Raw genomic sequence first — 21728 nt, 5'->3', positions numbered from 1 at the left:
CTTGGGTTCCCGGGGCTTGCACTGCAGCGCTAAAAAGAGCTCTGCAGAGGTTCAGGCTCGGGCGCTGAACCTCATCCCCTTGTAGACTTCAGAGCCAGGGCTCCAGCCCGAGCCAAACATCTACACAGCTGTGATTAGCACCATAGCATGAGGCCTAGCCTGTAGGCTCTGGCTCCAAGACTCACTGTTGCTGGTTTCTGCTTGCTGTGTAGACATAACCTTCGGTGACGGTAAGGCCCATTGACTTTCGGTGAGACTTGGGCGCCGAAGTGCCTGTCACTTTAGAAACTGGGCTCTCGTGTAGACGTGATAAAATCGATCCCCGATCGCTCTGCCGTCGACTCCGGAACTCCACTGTGGGGAGAGATGGAAGCGGAGTGGACAGGAAAGCAGCAGCAATTGACTCGCCACCTTCCTCACGGCCAGGTAAATTGACCTAAGATACGCCAACTTCAGCTACGCTATTCACGCTACTCACGCTATTCACGTAGCTGAAGTTGCGTATCTTAGGTCGAAACCCCCCACCCCAGTGTAGATCTACCTTAAGACATTTTAACCCCAGTTGGCGCCAAAGAATGTCTTTGGAAACTACCCCATAAGATTCCGACCCTGCCCCCTTTTCTGATTCTACGTATGCAGCCCCTTAGCACCAGCGTAACTGAACACCTCTCAGCCTTTATCCTGCAAGGTGCGGATGCATCATCTCCATTGGCTGGAGGCGCAGTGTAAATTGAGGGACGTGCCCAAGGGTCATTTGCAGCAGAGCCAGGAACTGAACGCAGGTCTTGTGTGCCCCATGCTACTGCCCTGTCCATTAAACCAGCTTCCCTCCCATAGTTAGCTCTTGAGACGATATTAATAATCTGCAGATAGGTTCAGCAGGCTCGAAGCCACAGGGCCAGCTCCCAAGACCGCAGACAAAACTCTCACGTTGATTTAACAATCTCCTCCCAGCTCTGTGAGGGGAAGACAGGAGGGGCTCCGATTCCGCCAGACCTTGAGGGAGGATGAACCCAATGCAAGAGGGTGAGCGGGAACTGGCCGTTCTCTGCCTCTCCAGACCATCTGCCACGGGACCCTGTTGAGTGCCAGGACTGGATCCGGGCTCCCATCCTCTCCCCTCTCGCATGTGAGCTCCATAAGGACGGCATCAGCCCCCTCCCACTGCTGAAACCTGACACTGGCAATGAGTGTTCTGCTGCAAGCTACAGCCTAAGGGCCAAACTCTGCTCCAGGCTACACCCTGTGTAAATCGGGAGTAACCCCACTGAAATCACTTTGGGTTTACACCCCTACAACTTCACACAACCCCTATGAAGAGGTAATTGCTTTGCCGGGTCCAATTCTGCCCATATTTGCACCCAAGCAACCCCATTGGCTGGGCAAAGTTTGGCCCAGGGGCTATAAGGTCAATCCTGGTCTAAGCGAATACAATGTCTATTGGGCCAGGTACTCCCCTGGTGTCAATCAGCCTAGCGCTGCAGCGGAGCAAGGATGATTGACACCTGCTGAGGATCTGGTCCAAATGACTTCAGCACAACGTTCACCAGCCCTGCTACCCGGGTATCACACAGCTTTCCTGTGTGATTTAAGTTCATTGCACCCGCCGGCCTGTTGCTGATGCTCTTCTATTGCCTAGAGCAGGGTTTCACGGACCCAAAATTGGGTCACCGGAATGTTTCAAAGGGTCACGTGACAGCTCCTGCGGCTCCTGCCCCGTGAGGCTGGCTGGGCTTGGCTCCCTGCCCCAGGCACTGCAGCCTCTGGGGTCCCAGCACCACTCAGGTTTGGCCCAGCCGTCATGGCAACGGGAGCCCGGCTAGGCCAAATCTGAGTGAGTGGCCCTGTCACCCCATGAGCCAGGTCACAACTCCTCTCACACACATTTGGTACAGTCAGGGGTGCAGGGCCAAACCTGAGCGGCGCTGCAGCCCCAGAGGTTGTGATGCCCAGAGCGGAGAGCCAAGCCCAGCCAGCCCCACAGCACAGGGGCTACAGGAGCCGCCACTGCGGGGTGAGTGCTGGGCAGGGCCCAACCCCCTCCCAGGAGGCAGGATCCAACCAAAACCACTCCAGGGCCTCCACCCCCAGACTATTTACTGGGTGGCAACAGGTCATCAACATTTACCAATGGGTCCTGAGCCCAAAAAGGTGAGACCCGCTGGCCTAGAGGACATCCTAGACAGTATTTGGTCCTGCCATGCATGCAGGGGAATGGACTTGATGACCTTTCGAGATCCCTTCCAGTCCTAGAATCTATGACTCCTCCAGGAAGAGCAATGGGGGTGGTTTGCGCAGGGCAGTGCTCTGATGTGGGCAGCTGATTTAACGCTCTGGGTTTCTTGCTGTCCAGTTGGCACTAAGGGGAGCAGAATCGCGTTTACCGTATTTACAGAGTACAGAGCCCTCTGCACTGAGGGGCTCAGACTCTGCAGTGATGGTACCTAGAACAGATGGACAGATCCTGTAAGTACATGGGCGGAATGAATGAATTTGGGACTTTTTAAGTCAAAAATTCAACTGGGTGGAACGCTGATGAAGACTTTAACTTACATTACAAGCCCCTCCGGACCAGGCCTTCAGCCTGCACCAATTCACACCAGCTGTGTACGTTCTCCAGTGCTTGGCCTAGTCTGTTCTTCGTTGACTGGGAGTGGGGTGGGCGATGGGGGTCCTCTGCTACTCTTAGGATTTCTTCCTGACTGGGTGCTGTGCAAAGTCTGTCTGTGATGCACCGTGGAAGCCATGACAGGCAGCACCCTTAGAGATGATGGTTGCCTGCCATGCGTGGTAATAAGCAGGAGCGCAAAGACGCAGACGCTTGACTCGCTGGCCGAGGCACCCCTGGATAGGAGCGGCCCTGGCTGGTTTTCATACAGGGTAAAACCCTTCTGTCATTCAGGCTGGCAGAGCCATGCAGCCACAGAGCCAGACCAAGCCCTGGGGTTTGTGCCTGGGGCTCAGACATCTGCGGAGCAGCAGGTGAACACTGGGGCAGCTACGGTGCCTCCCCACAGGCAAGCCCTACTCGGCTTGCAAAGCTAAGGGCCCGGCTCTGACGCTGCTCTGTGCAGGGGCTCCCTTGGGAGTTCGATGGGAGCTCTGAGCATGGGGGCACTGTCAGACCCTCGCTGGCTGCAGCCATCCTGGAGCTGAGAGAGGAGCTTGGCTGGCCCATGTGTAGCACTGGAAGCAAGTGTTACCTGCTTTCCAGTTTCGTGACAAACCCAGATCTCAGGCCAGAGGGGCTGCGCCCTGGTGACCGTGAGAGCTCAGGCTGGGGAGGCGCTTCCTGAGTGAGCCCCATCACTCGGGACATTGAAAACGAGGCCCGGGGGGAGAAGCGCTCTGCCTTGGCAGGGGAGGGACTGGCTCTTCCGGCAGACCCCATCCAGCTCCCGTGAGGCAGGGAACACATTTCCCAGGTGCCCAGGGCTACTCTGGGGTTTGGGATGGAAAACATGAAATGCTGCAGTTTTACACATGTCTCTTTCGAATCTCCCAGGGCACTGGATTCGGCCGCCCAAAGTTCAGGGTTGTGACCCTGCCAAAGAACAGATTCCATGAGCCCTGTGCAATGAACCCCCTGCCCTGCGCTGCCCATTACACAGCAGCACCCAGATTGTCCTTGTGCTGCTAGCAGCTTCTCCCCCTCTTCACCAGCGAACCCTCACAGGCAAGGTAGCGAGTCGCGCTGTGCAGATGGGGAAACCGAGGCAAAGCAGCTAAGAGCCATATTGCATTTGGACTTGCTGTGAGTGCACATAGAGTGTCACACCCCATTGCACCCTGTGTGATGGCTAGTAACAGCCACAGACCCTACTCTCTCCTACTGCCCCTTAGAGTCAGGGCAGTGGCACACAGGGAGCAGCATGTCTGAAAGTAGGTAACTTGCAGCGCAGTCCTCATGCACGCCTAGGAGCTCCTGGGGAGACCGTGCCCTGTGGACCTGTCCCTGGAGTGCATCACCCCTGTGCAGATTTCACCATCTCGTCCTAAGTGACGTGCGGAGGGAGTCAGCGTCAGACTCAGGATCCTAGTTCAGGAGTTCCTGGCTCCCGGACTCATGCTCAGGCCGCGTCGCTCTGATGAGACCGTAGTTCGGCTGAGTGGCAGTCAGGCAGCTCGAAAGGGGAGAACGGCTGGGAAGTGTGTTCCTCAATGCAGAGAGCACGGCATTGTGTAGGCTTCTTTCTTAGTCTCATTGTGCTGCCTCTCTTACAGGGAATTTGCAAGGAGAATCAGCTAAAGCACGCCGGCTCATTTGGTGCGCCGTTCTGTTTGAAACACCCCCTGGTCAGAGCAACCTGGGCTGGGAGATGCAGGGCCAGGAAGCGAGATTTCAGAGCTTGTGTCACCGCTATTACTGCGGGCGGGGAATATTAGGGCATGTCAGCATGGCCGGAGCAGAGGGAAAGAGGGCACCAGCACGGGGATGATTCCAGCCCATTCCTCTGACCTGCTGAGCAAATAAATGGCAGATCGAGTCTTGGGAGAGGAGGGAGGCCGGCAAAGCAGCCAGCGAGGGATTAATCTCCATTGCCTGGAGTGACAGTGAAGCAAATGGGTTCCTGGGGAAGGCATACCAAATAGCCCCCTTCGGTGATAATACGGGGGTGGCTTCCGATCACTCGGTGCAGTACAGCCAAGCATCCCATCCTTGCTTACAGCTCTTCTCTCATTCCCCTCCCTCTGACCCATCCAGCCCTCCCAGACTATTCATGGCTTCTCCACCTCCAGCTCCTCCCCTCCCCTGCCCTCTCCCTCAGGTCCCTCCTGAGAACCCACCTGTTTATTTCAGGGGAGTTCTCCACCCAGTGCTACACAGAAAGGCAGCCTAGAGGAGCACAATGGTCCCCTCTGGCCTTGGAATCCATGAAACCTCTTGCAGCGACCCCTTCTCCTCCATCTACTAATGGCCTTTCCTCTCCTTGTCCCACAGCTTGTGTGTGCATCTTCAGTTTCTATCGGGGATCGCCACAACACCCACCACCATAGCATCTAAGGCCCAGAGCCTCAATGGTATTTAGCCACCTATCTCGCAGGGATTCCAATGGGAGTTTGGTGCCTAAATAGCCAGATGATTCGTGTCTGTGAGGAGACATCCCTAATGGACTCCATGGAGACTTCTCAGAAGCAGAGCTTGTGACGTACATCTATAGCGCATGTAACCCAAAACACCTCCTGGGTATGGTGCTCTGTCCCGTCTAGTGGCACTGAGACCACTTAGAGAGAGATTAATGAGTCTGTTCTTTAGCCTCAACTAAGTGCCATATGGCTTTTAGCTCATGCAGTAGAGGCTCATGCACTGAGGTCCCAGGTTTGATCCCCCCCGCCAATGACCTGGGTCTGTCGGTGTTACACGCATGCGTTCTGTTAAGGACCACTATAGCCAACCCCACTTTGGTGGCAGTGCGATTCAGATGCATGTCCTTCAGAGCAAAACACCTTGGCAGCTACAAACAGAACTGGAGGACACAGGGTCAGAGTTTGAATGGCATTGAGGTGGCTGAAGATTGAAATCAATGGGAGATCCACACCAAAGTGCTTTTGAAAACTCCACCAGGTACCTGGCTGCATCTTTAGTTGCCTAAATACCTTTAAAACCCTGGCCCAAAGTCCCCAAGCCGGTAGCAATTATAAACCTCCCATGTAAGCCAGCCACCAGAGGGAGACAATACCCCACACTGTCTGGAGATTGTGTGTACATGCCTAGCACAATGGTGGGGGGGCCTCTAGACACTACCGCAATAAATTAACACCAGGATCAGAATCTGACCAATTGAGTTAGTCTGCGTTTATCCCCATGAGAGGTCAGAATCAGGCTCCCTGATTTCAGTAGAGTGATCAATAGGTACACCAGTGTACTTGAGAGCAGAAGTGATCTCACTGGTTACTTTTCTTTAATGCCTTGCAGATTTTTTGTAAACAAAGCAGAGAGACAGGTCTTTCATCTGAGCAAACTGCACCCGCATCACACAGCGAAACACGGACGCTTTTGGACTAGAGCAACACAGTCCTTTCAAAACGTCAGGCACCCTACGTTGAGATTCCAGTGCCTGGAATTGCATAATGCCACATTATCTACTGATTGCCTCATCACGTATAGCTCCCAAAGCTGGAGAGACAGAGAAGTGAGTTCAGTGGGTCTCAGGCTGCAAGCACCCTTGCAACACAATTAATAAATAATCTTACAGTTAAAGAGCTCTCAGTCTCACAGGGTGATTAGCGAAGTGTATATCTAGTGAATCACACAAATCAGAGACAGCAGAGGGCCTTGTTAGGGCCACCCCACCCCACAACTGTGCAGGGTCACTCTCCACTGCATATTCATTCCTCATCGAGTCAGGTTCAAAGTGAGCCAGGTCATGGGGCTGCCATGATTAACCAGTATCAGAGGGGTAGCCGTGTTAGTCTGGATCTGTAAAAGCAGCAAAGAGTCCTGTGGCACCTTATAGACTAACAGACGTTTTAGAGCACGAAAGCTCATGCTCCAAAACATCTGTTAGTCTATAAGGTGCCACAGGATTCTTTGATGATTAACCAGATCTCCCAGGTAGGGAATTTGCCCTGATAACTTACCCTTCCCTTTGCTCAGTGTCATCCCAGGACTCTCACCCTCGCTGGCTTCCTGTTCCATGGAGCAGCATGCAGTTCTGGGGCTGTTTAACAAACTGGCGCTAGCTCCCGACACGTTGCAATGTTCTATGTGTTGGTGTGATGTTCTGCTCAGGGCAGCCAGAACCATAAGACACGGAGTTACCCCTCTGCCTCAGCTCCCTGCCACACCAGCCCACCCTCTTGACCAGCAAACCCCTTGAAACTCTGCCCGTCTAAACCTTGCCTTGCAGGTAACAGTCAGTGACTTGCAGTTCCCTGGAGACGTTTCTCTGCAGCTGGATGCTCACAGAAATTATTAAGTCCGCTCCCTCCAAAGAGACAGTGTGCTCAACAGCTGGTTAGGTTTGCTGAAGACTCACATTTACTTCAGTAGGATAGCAGTGAGATGGTTTATAGTAAAACTAGGGAGAAGCTTATTAACAAAGAACAGAGATTGAAGAGATACTAAGCAAGTATAAAAGAGAGACGTGTGGTTACAAATAAAACAAAAAAAAAGTTGATAGTAACTAATTTTAGCAAGTTACCATCTTTGCCAAAGCAGTTTTCTTCCTTACATGAAGTTATCAGCATCCCTAGTCCTCCAGACTAGGGGATCCAACTTTCACAGGCTGCCGTATCTTATGTCCCCACAGTGATGGATCACTAAAAAGTCTTTTTGCTCCCCTTGTATTACCCAAAGTCCAGTGTCTTGGCCACAAGAGCCAGGAAGTCTTCCTGGGGTGCATATTCTGTCTCCCAGCATGACTGTTGAACAGTCTTCTCCTCTATTTGTTTACCTGGATGGTTTTCTTTACCTTGTAAATGTAAATGTACTTTCATTGTCCTCTGCCTGAAGTCTAGCTGGTCAGACAGGTAAATACACACCCCTTTGTGCACTGCCTCCCAAACACACTTTGGGAACATGTTTCCAGCACACGTCTGTAACTTCATACACAACCTATACGTCCATCACATGACCAGCGGGTACCATACATGGTACTTTTGAGCTACATACTATGACAACAGTGTGTTGAGGCAACGCGTATGTCAGAGCTGATGCAAGTTACAGTAGGGGGGGGCTCTCTGCTAATTGGCACAGAGGGGCTTTTAGGGTCACAGCTGAGTTAAACCTTCTTGTTGTGTGTCTTGGATGCTTTGCTTTTTCTATTGGGGTGTGATTCGGGACAAGTGCAGAGTCAAGAATCACCAGGACCCTAACCCTGGCCCCAATGCAGGAGAGGGATTCACCCCTGGCGGTTTGCAATATCCTTCTCGTTTCTCTATTCACCCAAAAAAGTCATAAACATCAACATCCCCTTTTGTTCAGGATGAATGTGAAGACGTGACTGAAATAAAAGCCACCTCCAAACCCAAAGTGCCGGCACATGGCTCTCCCCCAAACAGAGGCAAATACAAGGCTGTCCAGAAATCTGAATGAGCTGGGTGGGTATTGTTTGAGCAGCGGGAGGTGTGTACGTGTAAGAGAAGCAGGAGACAGCACACACAGAGAGACAGACACAAGCTCAGTGGGTGACCCTGAGATCAGCCTCTAGAAGGGGGCTGGTGCCAGAAAAAGAGGCTTGGAGCTGTAAGCAAAGAAACTATCTCCTGTTTGGTTCCTTCTGTGTTCAGGGAAACAGGACTTTGTGTTCACCCCTTGTAAATAAACAAGCTTGCAGCAAAGAAAAGCCCTGATTCTGTCATCAATTTCTCCTTTTAACTGGAACTATCCACAACCCCCCAAATTCAGCTAACCACTCAGGTCCAGAGAGGTAAGAGGGTATTGAAAAAGAGAAGGAGCACACTTACCCGTTTGACCAAGGGAACGCTGGTTGGATGGCAGGCGACCCAAAGGCACAGCCTCAATCAGCTCTGACAGTCACCAAGCGTAGGAAGCAACCCTTTATAGAGTCCCCAGAGGGAGGAGGCATTCCAGGGAGGCGGAGCCAGAGGCGGAGCTTCCAGCTTCAAACCTGGCCTCCTCCCTGCTGAGTAATGCCGTGTCTGAGGAGTCCCAGCTTTGGATATGTTGCTGCACCTGCAAACCACACTGCTGCTTGTGGGGGTTCCCTCTTAGAACTCTCTTTTGGGTCTCGGTCCTGCTCCCAGGGGAGCTGTGCGTGGTCAGCCAGGAGGGTGAGGCTCATCTCGCCTAGCTAACTGGGATAAGAAAGTTTACAGAACCTGGTCTGAAGCCCCTTAGAGTGAATGAGAGTCGTATAGGCTGGATCAGGCCCATAAACAGCAACTGTGGCTGTGTGTAATTAACAGGAAGCTTAATAACGAGAGAGAGAGGAAGCTCTTCCCCCTCCTAGTCATTTTCTTCTGCCTTTTCTGTGACCAGCTGTTTTTGACTGTTTCTCAGGGACATGCATTAGCCTAGCAGCCTCACAAACGGGTCTCCTGGAAACAATCCTGAGCAATCCTACAGAATCATCAGAGATGAGAGGAAATGGAAACGCTGGCGCCGACACCCACAGACTTTGAGAAATAGCAGATCTGGACCCACCAGCATCCTACAGACAGGAGCGCTGCCAGCTTTTTTGGCGCCCTAGGCGGCGGAAGGTCCCGCCCCCAAAATGGCACTCCCGACAGAGGCGGCGGAAGGTCCCGCCCCCGAAATACCGCTGACGACCAGGGCAGCCGAAGATCTGGCCGCCGCAGTCATCACCCCCCAAATGTTAGCGCCCTAGGCAAATGCCTAGGTCACCTAATGAGTTGTGCCAGCCCTGCCTACAGAACCAAAAGCCTAGTTCTGAAGCCGGCATTCAGCTCTGGATTGTGGATCTAGGCTATTGGTCCACTGCTCCCTTGTGTCGTCTCCCACTGGTGGAGTCCTCTTTTCCCTTTCTCCAGTGGGCTGAGAAAGGGCAGCCCTATGTCATACCCCAGTGCTCAGCCCCTTTTCCAGACAGGGCCGCTCGGTCGTTCTAAATCACCTAGAATAATACATGGGGGAGAGGGTATAAACACAGTCCTTTTGCTCTAGTGCAGGCACGTCTTTGAAACACTCTTTGTTCTGATTTCAATGGCAGTTTAGCGCTTAGGTGCCTTTGAAAACCTCACGAGGGGTTTTGACACCTAAATATCTTCGTAAAACTGGCCCTCAGACTCCTGATTCCTGGGTTGATTCTGGCTCTGACACTGCCTTTCTGTGGGCTCATAGGCAAATCATGTCTCCTCTCCCTGCCTCAGTTGTCTATCGATCCATCTGAGGTATTTATAGCACCTGTTCTGGTAACTGGGCCTACAACTGTACCCAAACTGTGAGCTCGCCTGCAAAGAGTGAGTGAATGTTCAGTCCGAGTTACAATAGCCTGAAACAAGAAAGGTTGATGGGAAAAGGTGCAAAAGGGAGCCAGAAAAACAGCACGAGTCCAAACAAAGAGGCCTCCCCATCGGCCTCACAGGCTGTGTTAAGACCATGCCTGGTAAACAAGAGAAGTGAGGGACTGGAAAGCAATACACCAAAATGGGTGTGTCAGAAACTAGGCCTAATTGGTGGACAAAATAATGAGAGGAAAGGCTATACCCCCCCCCTATTTTGGGGTCCTCAGAAAGAGATTTGGGGGGAAATAAGGAGCAGGCTACCATGAAGCTGGCTGATGAAAGGAAGGGAAAGGCGCAAGCTTCACCATCATGGCCGCCGTGCCCACCATCTCCTGGGACTCTGGACCTTCTTCAGCCTGGATTGACGCAGAACAGGAAGAAGGCACAGAAGCAGCCCCAGCTGCAGACACATTCATTGAGCAGCCACTGACCTACTGCTGCTCATCTTAAAAGCAGGACTCCTGGCTCCCTTCAGCCAATCAGGCGGCCCTGCCACAACCCGTTTGAGCTTATTAATCCGCCCAGAGGCTGGTCTGGCTAGTCCGCAGGGTCAACTGGAGGAGCCCACTCCTGACAGCCTAACCCTGTTTAATGCTGGAGCATTAAACTGGGTCGTGTTAACACTGTTGATTCTTTGGGCCCCTCTTCGCCACCTAAATTAATTGAGGATCTGGGCCTAAGTGACTTGCCCAAGGTCACACAGGAAGTCTGTGGCGGAGCAGGGAATTTAGCCCAGGTCTCCTAACCTAGTGCCCCTAACCACTAGGTCATCCTGTCCCCATCTGTGGAATACGGGCATTGCTTTACCTGCCTCACACAGTGTGTGAGGTGCACTCAGTTAAGGTTTGCAAAAAGCTTTGGTCTCTTTGTATGAAAAATGACATTATAGTCCCTCTGTCCCTAAGGGCATATTCTGCCCTCACTTACTCTATTGCCAGAGCAGTTCCCGTGGGCCAGATTCTGATCTCACACTCGTTTTGTGCTACTGGAACTCCACTGAAGTCACTCTTAACTTATACCATCGTGCAGGAGACTGGAATCAGGCTAACTGGTTTGAGTGGAGTCACACCAGATTTATAGTGGTGCAAGCTAAGAATCAGGTTCTAGGACGACAGTCATGACAGAAGATTTCAGAACTCTCTAGAACAGGGGCTCCCAAACTTTTTATGTTGCACCCCCGTACCCCCTTCCCCGTAATGGAACCTGTCTGCCCGCCGGCAACCGTGGTCGAGAGCTGGGACCGGAGCTAGGGTTGGAAGCCGCCCATGGCCCGAGCTGCAGCTGGGGCTGGAATGGAGCTGGGGGCAGACTGCGTTGGGCGGGGACCACTGCACTAGAAAGCTATTAGTATTTACCCTGTGTCCTTCTTTTCCCATTCATTGGTTTAAGTGAGGACTCACTGCTTAACGCTGACTGGCCGACCCAGCTCAGATTCCAAAAGCAAGGGTGAAACAGCCCCTCTGACCCTCTCTATTGTCTGCCATGCCCTCGCTAAGTGGCAAATATTAAAGCAAGCCAACGAAGATGACAAAGGTTGCTGATTAGACAACTGTTAAGTGTCTGGAGCAATGGATGCACCATTTATCCAGGCCCTGGGATGGGTGGTGACGGTGCCAGGATAATATAGTCAATAAACGTAAGATTTTCAGGCCGTTGTCCATGTCTGATGAATTTATGCTAGACGGGAAGATCTTAATTGAGCTAATGAAGGTGAAGGGTCAAGGTGAGCAGAGTCCCTGACTGATTTCACTATCTGTCAATCTCGCTCATTAGCGCTTAGCAGCATTACTGGCTGTCGGTGCATCTTCAGTGCCAAGTAGCTGCTTTTCTCCCGATGATTCAGCGCCGCGTTGGGCAACCTGGGGCGTTGTTGCACACAGAAAGTCAGTGATCGCAAATCACCATGCGGGGGTGTCAAGGAAGTCACTTTGGGTAAAACGGTTCAGGCCCACAGCGGGGGCTCTCGGGCCAGAACTCGCACACCTGCAAAGCAGCCACACTATTCAGTTGTGGCAGAGCCCTTGTGATGTACACACCTGAACTCAGAGTGCTGTTATCCCCAAGGCACCGACAGGAAACTGAGGCACAGAGCAACCAAGGGCATGTCTCTCCTGCAACCACAAGATGTGACTGCAGCTCAAGCAGACACCCACCTGCTGGCTTTAATCTAGCTAGTGCCGGTACCAGCGCAGCAGCAGCAGCTCAGTGTGGTCTAACCCCACGAATAATTGCCCAGGCCTCCAATGGGCTCATACCACCTGCGCGAAAGTACATGCTGCTGGGGCTTGACTGCTCCAGAATCGGAGGTAGCAGGATTAAAATTAACTCAGGTCTGTGCACTCAAACTGTAACAACCACCCCCCAGCATTGCAGACGAGCCCCACCCTCAGCAATTTGTCCCAGGGCAAAGAGGAAGGCTGGAGCAGAGCAGGACATTGAATGCAGGTCTCCCAAATGCCAGGCTAATACCTAACCCGTGGATGGTACTTTCTCTTCCTTTCAGTCAGGCATCACTCACGCGACAGTGGCATCCTGGCTTAAGTGGCTACACTGATATTGACCCAGGGTTAGCTCTTTTGGGCATATAGCCCATTTCTGCAATTGACCAGATCCACTGTTTGGGAAGAGCAGGAAACACTATGCTCAGCCCCCACTCAGAGTGACTCTCCATGAGTAGCTTTCGCTGCCTTTGTGTTTTCTGCCAGAACTGTTCAGAAGCCATTTTTCCTTCTTGGTGGCTGAGTCAGTTTGCTCATACTGGCTCTGCCACTTACTCAGATAGGTCTGCAGGCCTGTAACCCAGAAACGTTGGGTTTGTTCACTTAAAAAAAAAACTGTTCTGGAGGAAAAAAAAAAACCAGACCCTTCCTGTCTGTTTAGCTGCTAGTCCCAGTTTGCAATGCACTGGAGCCAGTGATCTGGACCAGAGGCAATAGATGTGGTGGAACATAGGTTAATCCACAATGGTTTGTTTGTTCCTCTAAACTGTGGCTGTTCTTTTGATGGCATTAACCTGGCCATGTGCCTGGGACCCTATAGTGCTGAAGGCTGGCAGGAAATGAGTGCCTTTGCAACAGGAACTCAGTGTTACCCCAACTGAAAGAAAGAAATAATTGGAGATACACCAATCTCCTAGAACTGGAAGGGAGCTTGAAAGGTCATCAAGTCCAGCCCCCTGCCTTCACTAGCAGAACCAATTTTTGCCCCAGATCCCTAAGTGGCCCCCTCAAGAATTGAACTCACAACCCTGGGTTTAGCAGGCCAATGCTCAAACCACTGAGCTATCCCTCCCTCCTGCTGGAGTGTCCAGGCTGGAGGATCATTCAGAAGTGGTGCATATGGTTGTGTAAGTTGGTCTCCCTTTTGGTGGGCATGAAGGAATTTCAATCCAATAACCTTATCATCTTCAGGGCAACTACACCTGTATTCCCTCTCCAGGGTCTAGCAAGGGCATAGGTTCCTGAGCTGTCACCCCTCCTGGGCAGAGACCTGTATCTCTCTCTCTCCCTCCTGAGCAGGGTTTTTCCAGGCTGCACAGCTCCCTACCTACACTGTGAACGCTCCAGCAAGTCAGACTGCCTAAGCAGGCCTCCTTTGCATCCTTTTCAGAGGCTATGACTAGTTCTAAGGTACCACACAGCTTTTCTTATGCAACCACATTTATTCTTCAGGTGAAAGCATTCAAGAGAAAACATCTTAAAAACAACAAAAGAACCTACACAGCTACACTTACCAGAGATTACCCCTACTCCACAGTGTCAGTCCCTCACAGGGGTTTTCTGGGGTTACACAGTCATGACACCTTTTGCTCAGCACACGAGCACCCATGACTTGTTCATTCTTTCCTTTATACAGTTTGGGCCTCTGACCTTGTCCTCATGGAACACGTGATCAGCTGCCAAAGGTCCCCTCCTCAGGGTGAAGCTTCCAAAAGCTGAGTTCTTGCCTCGGCGGAGGAGTTCACATTTGCATACCCTGCCCCCTAGAGACTTCCCAGAAACCCCACTTTAACAGGTCATTCTTGTCCGACACGTTGTTTTGAAGTTTATAACCCTTCCCAGGGTTTATATTAGGCAAGTCTCCCCGCTCAGAGCTGTTGCATATACTCCCACAGTAGTACATAACCATTTGTGGTTTTACCTCAATGAACGCCTAAGATACTTAACCCAGTAACATTTAACGTAATGCAATGAGGTTTGCCTGGAATACTGCAGCAAACTGTTGTCTCTCTCGTGGTCTCCACACCTCTGTGATCCTGGCAACCCTCCATCTAACCTGTTGAGAGGGAGCCAGCCAAGGAGCGTACAGGTGCTGCGAGAAGTGGCTCTGGTGTTTCAGGGGGTGGCACTGTCCCCCTGAGGGTACTGAACGAGGTTGGGGGGTGTAAAGCCACAGTCTTCATCACAGGTAGCCACTTATGCTCCCATGCAGCTGCTGCGTTCCACCCCAGAGGTGGCCAAAGTGCTGCCTGTTGATAGTTGTGCTCTGCTTTAGGCGCCTCTTGGGCTGAAAGGTGCGTGAGGAAATGTAACTCTTCAAAAATACTCTTCTGCCAGGAACAAAGCAGGGAACTGCCCCATCCTGGGACCTAAAGGGCCACGCCAACTCTGCTCGCTGACCCCCACCGGCCCCGATTGACTGTGCCAATTAAAGGAAACTCGTAGATGTCAACTCATGTCTCGCCATGTTTGGAATAAATGCCAAGGAGCAAATGATTCCTTCTTCGCTGACCTCACATCCTCGACCCTGGATTATTAGCGGTGCTAGTTGGTGTGAAAAGCAATGCCTTGTATTTTTTAAGGGAAATGAATGACGATGGTGGTGGCATGTCTAAGTAGCTGCAGCTGGCGCTATATATACAGGCACTCCGGGAGGAGCCAAGACAAAACCTGGAGGGCTTTCCTGAGCCCACTCAAGAGTGAAGCAGGGTCAGCAAGCAGCCACCATGTCTCAGAACACTCTCGCCATCTGCGTCTTGTGGTTCCTGGCTCTCTCCTCGGCCTGTTACATCCAGAACTGCCCCATCGGAGGAAAGCGATCGGTCCTGGACCTGGATGTCAGAAAGGTACGTGATGCATTCCTTACTGGCAGGCTGTTACAGTGAACTTAGGGGTGGGTAAAGACACCGCACTGACAGCCTGTTAGCGTGACGGTCCCAAGCTGCCCTGATCCTGCACCAAAGCTCTCACCTCCCACCCAAAAGGATCACGTCCAGGGCGCGACAGGGGAGATTGCTGGCAAGGGGCTGAGCTGTGCCAGCTGTGATGGTAGCTGTCTAAACCCTAGCAACTAGACACGTGTATGTTTTGATACCCTGATCAATACCACAAGCAGCTAGACTGTGCCTCACCAACGCCCTTGACACAGCTGTGGTGTGAATTTTGTAAAGCTTTGAACAAGCATTAACGAATATTCATTACCAAGTCCCTCTTTTCCTTCCCGTCTCCTATCCCGCATGCCAACTGACTCTGTGTTCAATTTTCAGCCAATCAGGAAAGCATAAACTATAGTGTATGCCAAACTCCTGGGCAGCAGAGAAGTGCATCTTGTGATGGTCAGGACCTCATTCAGCCTCTTTAGCCAATATATTATCTTCGCAGCTAACGCTGAAAGTATGTTTAAAAAATAATGGAACACACCCGAGCCCCTTTGCAGATGAGTGGTAAGCGGCCAGACTTTTCAGCCTTGGTCTTGTGGTTAAAGCATTGGATGGAGACTGAGAGGGAGGCAGGTGATCTGGATTCGATCCCCAGCTCTGCTACAGACACCCTATGTGATCTTGGGCAAGTCCTTTAATCTCTCTGTGCCTTAGTTCCCCGTCTGTACGCTGGGGATAATAATCTTTCCTTTAGCTGTCTTGTCTCTTTAAAGTGTAAACCCTCTGGGGCAGACGCTGGCTTTACTGTGCGTGTGTACAGCACCCGGCCCAATCGTCCCATTTCAATCAAGTTCTCCAGGCACTATTGCACTACAATTATCAGCCCAGTTGTATTGAGGCCATCAGAAGTCTAGTTTGGTGGTGAATTGTAAATACTGTTACAAGTGGATGTCTATATCAGATTGCCTTATAGGCAGGACTGGGAGCAGCATCGATTTTGAAGGTTGTCCAATACTTCCCCCTATAGGACTGTGTTTTCAGTTGCTTATAACTTTGCCAAACTTCAACTGCTTGGTTTGAAATGTACCATGCTGGGTGTCTGCCTCAGCCTGAATGTTCTTTGGAAAGGTTCAGCTAAAATATCTTGGCCACTTCCAAGAATGAGATGTGGGGACCATTCATTGTTTTGCTCATGTTAAAAAAAATTCTTACATCTGTTTTGGTGAGGCGCTCTAGCATCCCCATTCTTTGGTGACGGGACCTGAAATTTGGGAGTGGGGTCGCCCTGGTATCAGGGATGCACCTTTTGCCAGCCCTGTGGAATAAACACTCAAATCTGGCCATGTTACAAGCCTCTGTACTTACTTAACAGAGATGTGTTAGAGTTTGGCAGATAAATTCTCTGAAGATTCCATCTGCACTGAGCATGTGCCAGCCCCACACAGGTGCTACATGTGGCTGGCCTGTGGATGACCCATCCCCACAGAATGACTGAGCATGGGCTGAGCAGGACTTTCCCTGCAGTTATGCTCCAGTTGCTGTGGACCGGCGGGGAGCGGGCACTGTGATGCCAGGCACCAGACTAACAGCAGAGAAGATTCTCTCCGGTGCTCTCAGCAACCCCTTGTGGGTGCCCACGCAGCTTGGAAGAGAAGGAAGAAGCTGCCTGACTCAGCTGCAGAGGGGACAAAAACTGGATTAGGGCAGTGGCAGCAGGACGAGCAAGGAGCCTTGAGGGGGCCGAGAGCACATGCTAATAGTCTCGTGCTGAAACACAGAGGAAAGTACCGCCGGGATACAGGCAAGTAGTCTGCATGGCGTGTCAGGAATGCATCCAGCGGGAAATGGCCAGCCAAGAAACAGCTGTGATAGCCTAGCGGCCGGCTGCAGCATCAGTCAAATCACTGATGGCCAGTTACCGAGTGCTGCCTTTGGGAGAAGAGCAGTGTGAGCAACGTGATGGGCAGTCGCTAGCTGAGATGAGTTTTCAGTGCTCTGTTACATGTTCCTCCTGCTGCCTGTCCACAGGCACAGCAGGGACTGGGGGAGAAAAGGCCTGCAGCCTTTCCAGGCCTATGCCACAATGTCAAGAGCTATTTTGCTTAGGAGGAACATTTTACTGATCATCCTCTGAGTCAGTCTGTAGAGATGTAATGTGTATCCTGTACACGTGAGAGGAGATGATATCCCCAGCATCAGCTACACTGGGGAACAGGGGGGCAAAGGGAACAAATCCAATCACACTCCCTGTAACCCCATTTAAGCAAATGGTTCTGGAGCAATATTTCCCTCCAGCAGGAGGCCACTGCGTAAGAGATGCCGGTTAGGACCACAATTTGGGTGAGGAGGGAATACATTTGCGCCGGTTAGAGTTGAGAAAGGTACCCAATGGTTACTGATGTATTAAAATGATAAGACAAAATTCTGCTCTCATTGAGCCGCGAATGAGGCTGGGACGACCCAACTAAAAGCAAAGTCTGGGGGTGAGGGTTAGGTCTCTATTCATTCACGTGACCTGCATTTTGCACCGTTTCTTCAAAGCGTCCTTTTTCCTAGCCAGTGAACTCCGAATTCAAATGATGGGATCTGGCTGCTTTCAAGTGCATGGGCAAGGGCTGCCAGGAGATTTAACCCTGAACTGATACACAAAGGCACCAGTGTTTTGTAGAACCCATCGCAATAGCTGCTCCACTGCCCGCCTTGGGTTATTGATCTTCAGGAAAAACTTGGGGACTTTCACATAAAAAGCATGACCTAGCCGGAGCCCAGGAAAGCTGTTAGCACAACTAAACACTGGGCTTAATAAAAGAAACACACAGCAGAATACACTAGGAGACCCAGCCCAGCAAGCGTAGCGGAGTTCTCTAAACAGGAATTACAGGCAACGTATCAAATGCTACTGTGGTCAGTGGAGTCACACCCTGGATTAGTTCAGCCTGATTTGTTCAGGATGGTTTCACCTGTTTATTAAGGGGCACTGTCTAACACACAACGTTTCCAAACAATTCCCTCCCTGGGCTGGCAACTAACCCCGTCAATTATTTAACAATCACAAAACAAAACGATCCTTTCTCTCTCCCATTCCCAGGTTGTGTTTGCTTCCCCCTCCCCCACCCTCTCACGCACACATACCACCGAACTAGAATCGTGACACCCCCACTGGTCAATGTCAGTTTGGGGTGCTGATGCTTATTTTCTCATCAGTTTCACTTTCTGGGGATGCGAGCCCAGGGGAGTGTGGTTGGGGTTCTGACCCCTCCAGAGAACGTATCATTCCCTACCCCATCTAGTTCCATAGAGAGATCCCGTGAGAACATTTCGCTTCCTAGTCAGGTTTCTAATACCAGTTGAAAAACTAGAACTGAAGCGCTAGGCCTGAGCTCCTTAAACACTGGCACACGATGGCAGAAAGACACCATCCTAAGGGCTCAATGCACTGAGCGCAGTGGCAGTCTTTCCAACGGGCTTTGAATCAGGACCCAAGCAACAAGGGATGCTGTTTTCCCCGTTAACCAGCCTTTGGGTTTCTCTCTCCCACCAGTGCATCCCCTGTGGGCCTAGGAACAAAGGCCACTGCTTTGGCCCTAGCATCTGCTGTGGAGCGGAGATGGGATGCTACTTCGGTACCTCCGAAACCCTGCGATGTCAGGAAGAGAATTACCTGCCGACACCCTGCGAGTCTGGCAGGAAGCCATGCGGGCCCAACGGTGGGACCTGCGCAGCTCCTGGGATCTGCTGTAACAACGGTGAGAGCGCACTTGCTTGGCTTCAACTTTAACCATAGCTCCATATGAACTAGCACAATCCCTCCCACCCCTGCAATTTACGGCTGTTAAAGTAACACTTCATGTCTATTCTCAATGCTCCCAGGCACTTTTAACACAGGGAAGACGGGCCTTGTGATTAAGAGACGGGGCGGGGCGGGGGGGGGGGGTAGAGGAGGGGCTTAGTAGATCCCCTGCCTCTGCTACAGACTCCCTGAAGGACCCTGGGCCAGTTGCTTAACCACTTTGTGCCTCAGTTTCCCCATCAATAAAGTAGGGATCATTATACTTTCAGCCTCAGAGCTACATTCACTGATGTTTGGAAGCACTTGGAGATCTTTGGACAGTGCGCAGTGGCACCGTTACTTCAGTGCTGGCGCATGCACAAGTGACAAGAGTTCTGCAAAGGCTGTGGGTCATTAGCTATTGCTCAGGCCATAGTATTTGTGGACAGAGAAGTGGGGAAGTTAATATTGGTGACAGTCCAGCAGTTTCCTCCTTTCCCAAAGGAGAGAAGTCTCAATTGGCCTGGTCATTGCCTTCAGTGCCTCAGGCAAAGTTGGCAGCAGTATCACATCAGGCCAAACCCCATGCACAGAGGTGAAATTCACCCAGCAGGAATAGTTTATAATACCTCTCCCTTGGCAGGAAAGGCACCACCCACACATCCTAGGCCAGACCCTCAGGCATGCATCTTGGTATAGTACCATCGTCTTCGACAGAGCTACACGCATTTACATCGCTGAGGAACTGGCCCAAGGTGTTATCTAGCAGAGCCATACGTAACTCCAGTGGCCGAGTTCATGCGCCGTTTCCTTTTATGTGCTTTTGTTTCTCTTCAGAGGGCTGCATGGTGGACTCGGCCTGTGACGAAGAATCACTGTTTTCCTAGAGCACCCGCTACACGGAAGGGATGAAGCCACAGGATTTGCCATCTACGGGAGTGTGCAGGACCAAAAGCCAGTCCAGTAGGATGCATTAATCCTGGCCGTGCTGCACCTTGGCAGTCATTTAAATGACATCCCCAGCTAGAAATAAAACTTGTACCAAAAATTCCTGCTATTTCTCCCTTGGCTTTGTAACAAACTCAACAGCTTCTGCTTAGCTGGGAATCACATCCCCTCTCTGGACAGGAGACACTGCTTCTTGGTACAGAGCCTGGATGAGGGAGGAGAGGAATGTAGGCAGTTTACCTAAGCAGGCAGTTAAGGACCAAGAAGGGGATTTTTGTGATGCTTTCCAGCAGTCCCCAGGATTGGGAGGCACCTCGCTACCACCTGCCCTTGTCTGTGCCTGCCTGGGGTCAGCTCCCTGACACCTCTGGCAACATAAACACTCCCCTCCAGGCCTACACAGGCCCTACTGCAACACGCCACCCCCCCAAGCTCTGTATCCATGGAGTATCCCGCCCATGGTCACTGGACGCTTGCTGTGTTCAGAGCCACTGCTCCCAAAGCACCCCAGCTCTACCTCAGATCACTGCTCCGTTGGGGGGGGACAGCGCTGAGATATGTTTAGAGAAAACAAGCAAAAGTGTAGTAAGCAAGTGCAGAGATTCGAGTGATAGCACGAAGCAGCACTGGAAACAAATGGCTACATTTCAAATAAAATTCCAACATGCATTTTAGACCCTAGACTTAAGTAACAAGATAATCTCCTGTCTAAGGCAGTATTACTCACCAGCCCTTTACAGCCAGGCCTGGCTGGGATCCCTCTTTCATGAGACGCAACACGGTGTCAGCTTGCCTCCTCGGTGAAAGGATCCAGGGCGCATCTCGCCACAAGCCATTGGCCTTACTTGTAAACTGGATGCCCCCTACTGGTTGTTTTTTCATGTATACCTTTCTTCTTGAACGCACAATCTCTGGATTAGCATTTGGTTCAGTGTGCAACTAGGCACCCATTACACAGCATACAATAGGCAATACCCACAGGACCAGAGAGAAAGCGGTAAGCACCTCCTGCCTGGGGACCTGCCTTCACTCGTAGCCTTTAAGAATATAATTGTTAGTATAGATACATAACTCCTTAAATAGTATCCATATGTACATTTTGCAATGATTACAATGACTAGTGGGCAGCTGGCTTTTGATAGCCACCTTATGTACCACGCTTTGATGTACTAACGTGTATATACCTGGCCCAGGGGATCCCTGAGAGCCCGTAGGCACCTCCTGTGCCCTATGCCAGTTGGCATCAAGAGGTCCCTGGGTCACAGTTTTATCCAGCACCCGAGGGAGGTTGTCTGAAAAAGCAGGGTCAATGCATGCTGAGGACCTGGAAAGCCATACTAGGAATGAAGTGTGGGGAACTGTATGTGTGATCAGAGCAATTGCCCTGCCACCCAGATGCTGTATGTGTGATCCCAAAAGGATGGATGTGGGACTGAGGAGGTAATGCTAGAAGGGAGAGAAGAGAAAAAGAGGACAATGTTGTGCGGCTGTTAAAGGGTGATCAGAGGAAATATAACTACAAAGAATTTCTAAGCACCTAATGGCAGCATATGCACTGAAAAGCAAAGTCCTCTTCTTAACCTGCTGGGTGGATAGTTCACTAGGTAATAAGAACATAAGAACGGCCATACCAGCTTGGACCAAAGGCCCATCTAGCCCAGTATCTTGTCTACCGACAGTAGCCAGTGCCAGGTGCCCCAGAGGGAATGAACAGAGCAGGTAATTATCAAGTGATCCATCCCCTGTTGCCCATTCCCAGCTTCCGGCAAACAGAGGCTGGGGACACCATCCCTGCCCACCCTGGCTAATAGCCACTGATGAACCCATCCTCCAGGAATTGATCTAGTTCAGCGGTTCTCAAACTGTGGGGTTGCCAGGGCTGGCGTTAGACTTGCTGGGGTTCGGGGCTGAAGCCCGAGCCCCACTGCCTGGGGCCGAAGCCAAAGCCAAAGCCTGAGGGATTCAGCCCTGAGTGGCGGGGCT

At 51.4% G+C, this 21728-nt stretch overlaps 1 protein-coding gene across 1 annotated transcript; it reads left to right on the top strand.

The window, feature by feature from the left end:
* The first annotated feature begins 14830 nt into the window (after positions 1-14830).
* Positions 14831-19815, top strand: LOC120406004 (neurophysin 1-like). Its single transcript, XM_039540109.1, has 3 exons — positions 14831-14995; positions 18570-18774; positions 19635-19815. Exons 1-3 carry the CDS (start codon positions 14876-14878, stop codon positions 19682-19684), a joined length of 375 nt encoding a protein of 124 aa, XP_039396043.1. The 5' UTR covers positions 14831-14875; the 3' UTR covers positions 19685-19815.
* The last annotated feature ends 1913 nt before the right edge of the window (positions 19816-21728 follow it).

This window comes from Mauremys reevesii, linkage group 5, assembly GCF_016161935.1.
Source record: "Mauremys reevesii isolate NIE-2019 linkage group 5, ASM1616193v1, whole genome shotgun sequence".
Lineage (NCBI taxonomy): Eukaryota > Metazoa > Chordata > Testudines > Geoemydidae > Mauremys > Mauremys reevesii.
The sequence above is the reverse complement of the archived record's forward strand: the minus strand, read 5'-3'. Positions and strand labels throughout refer to the sequence as shown.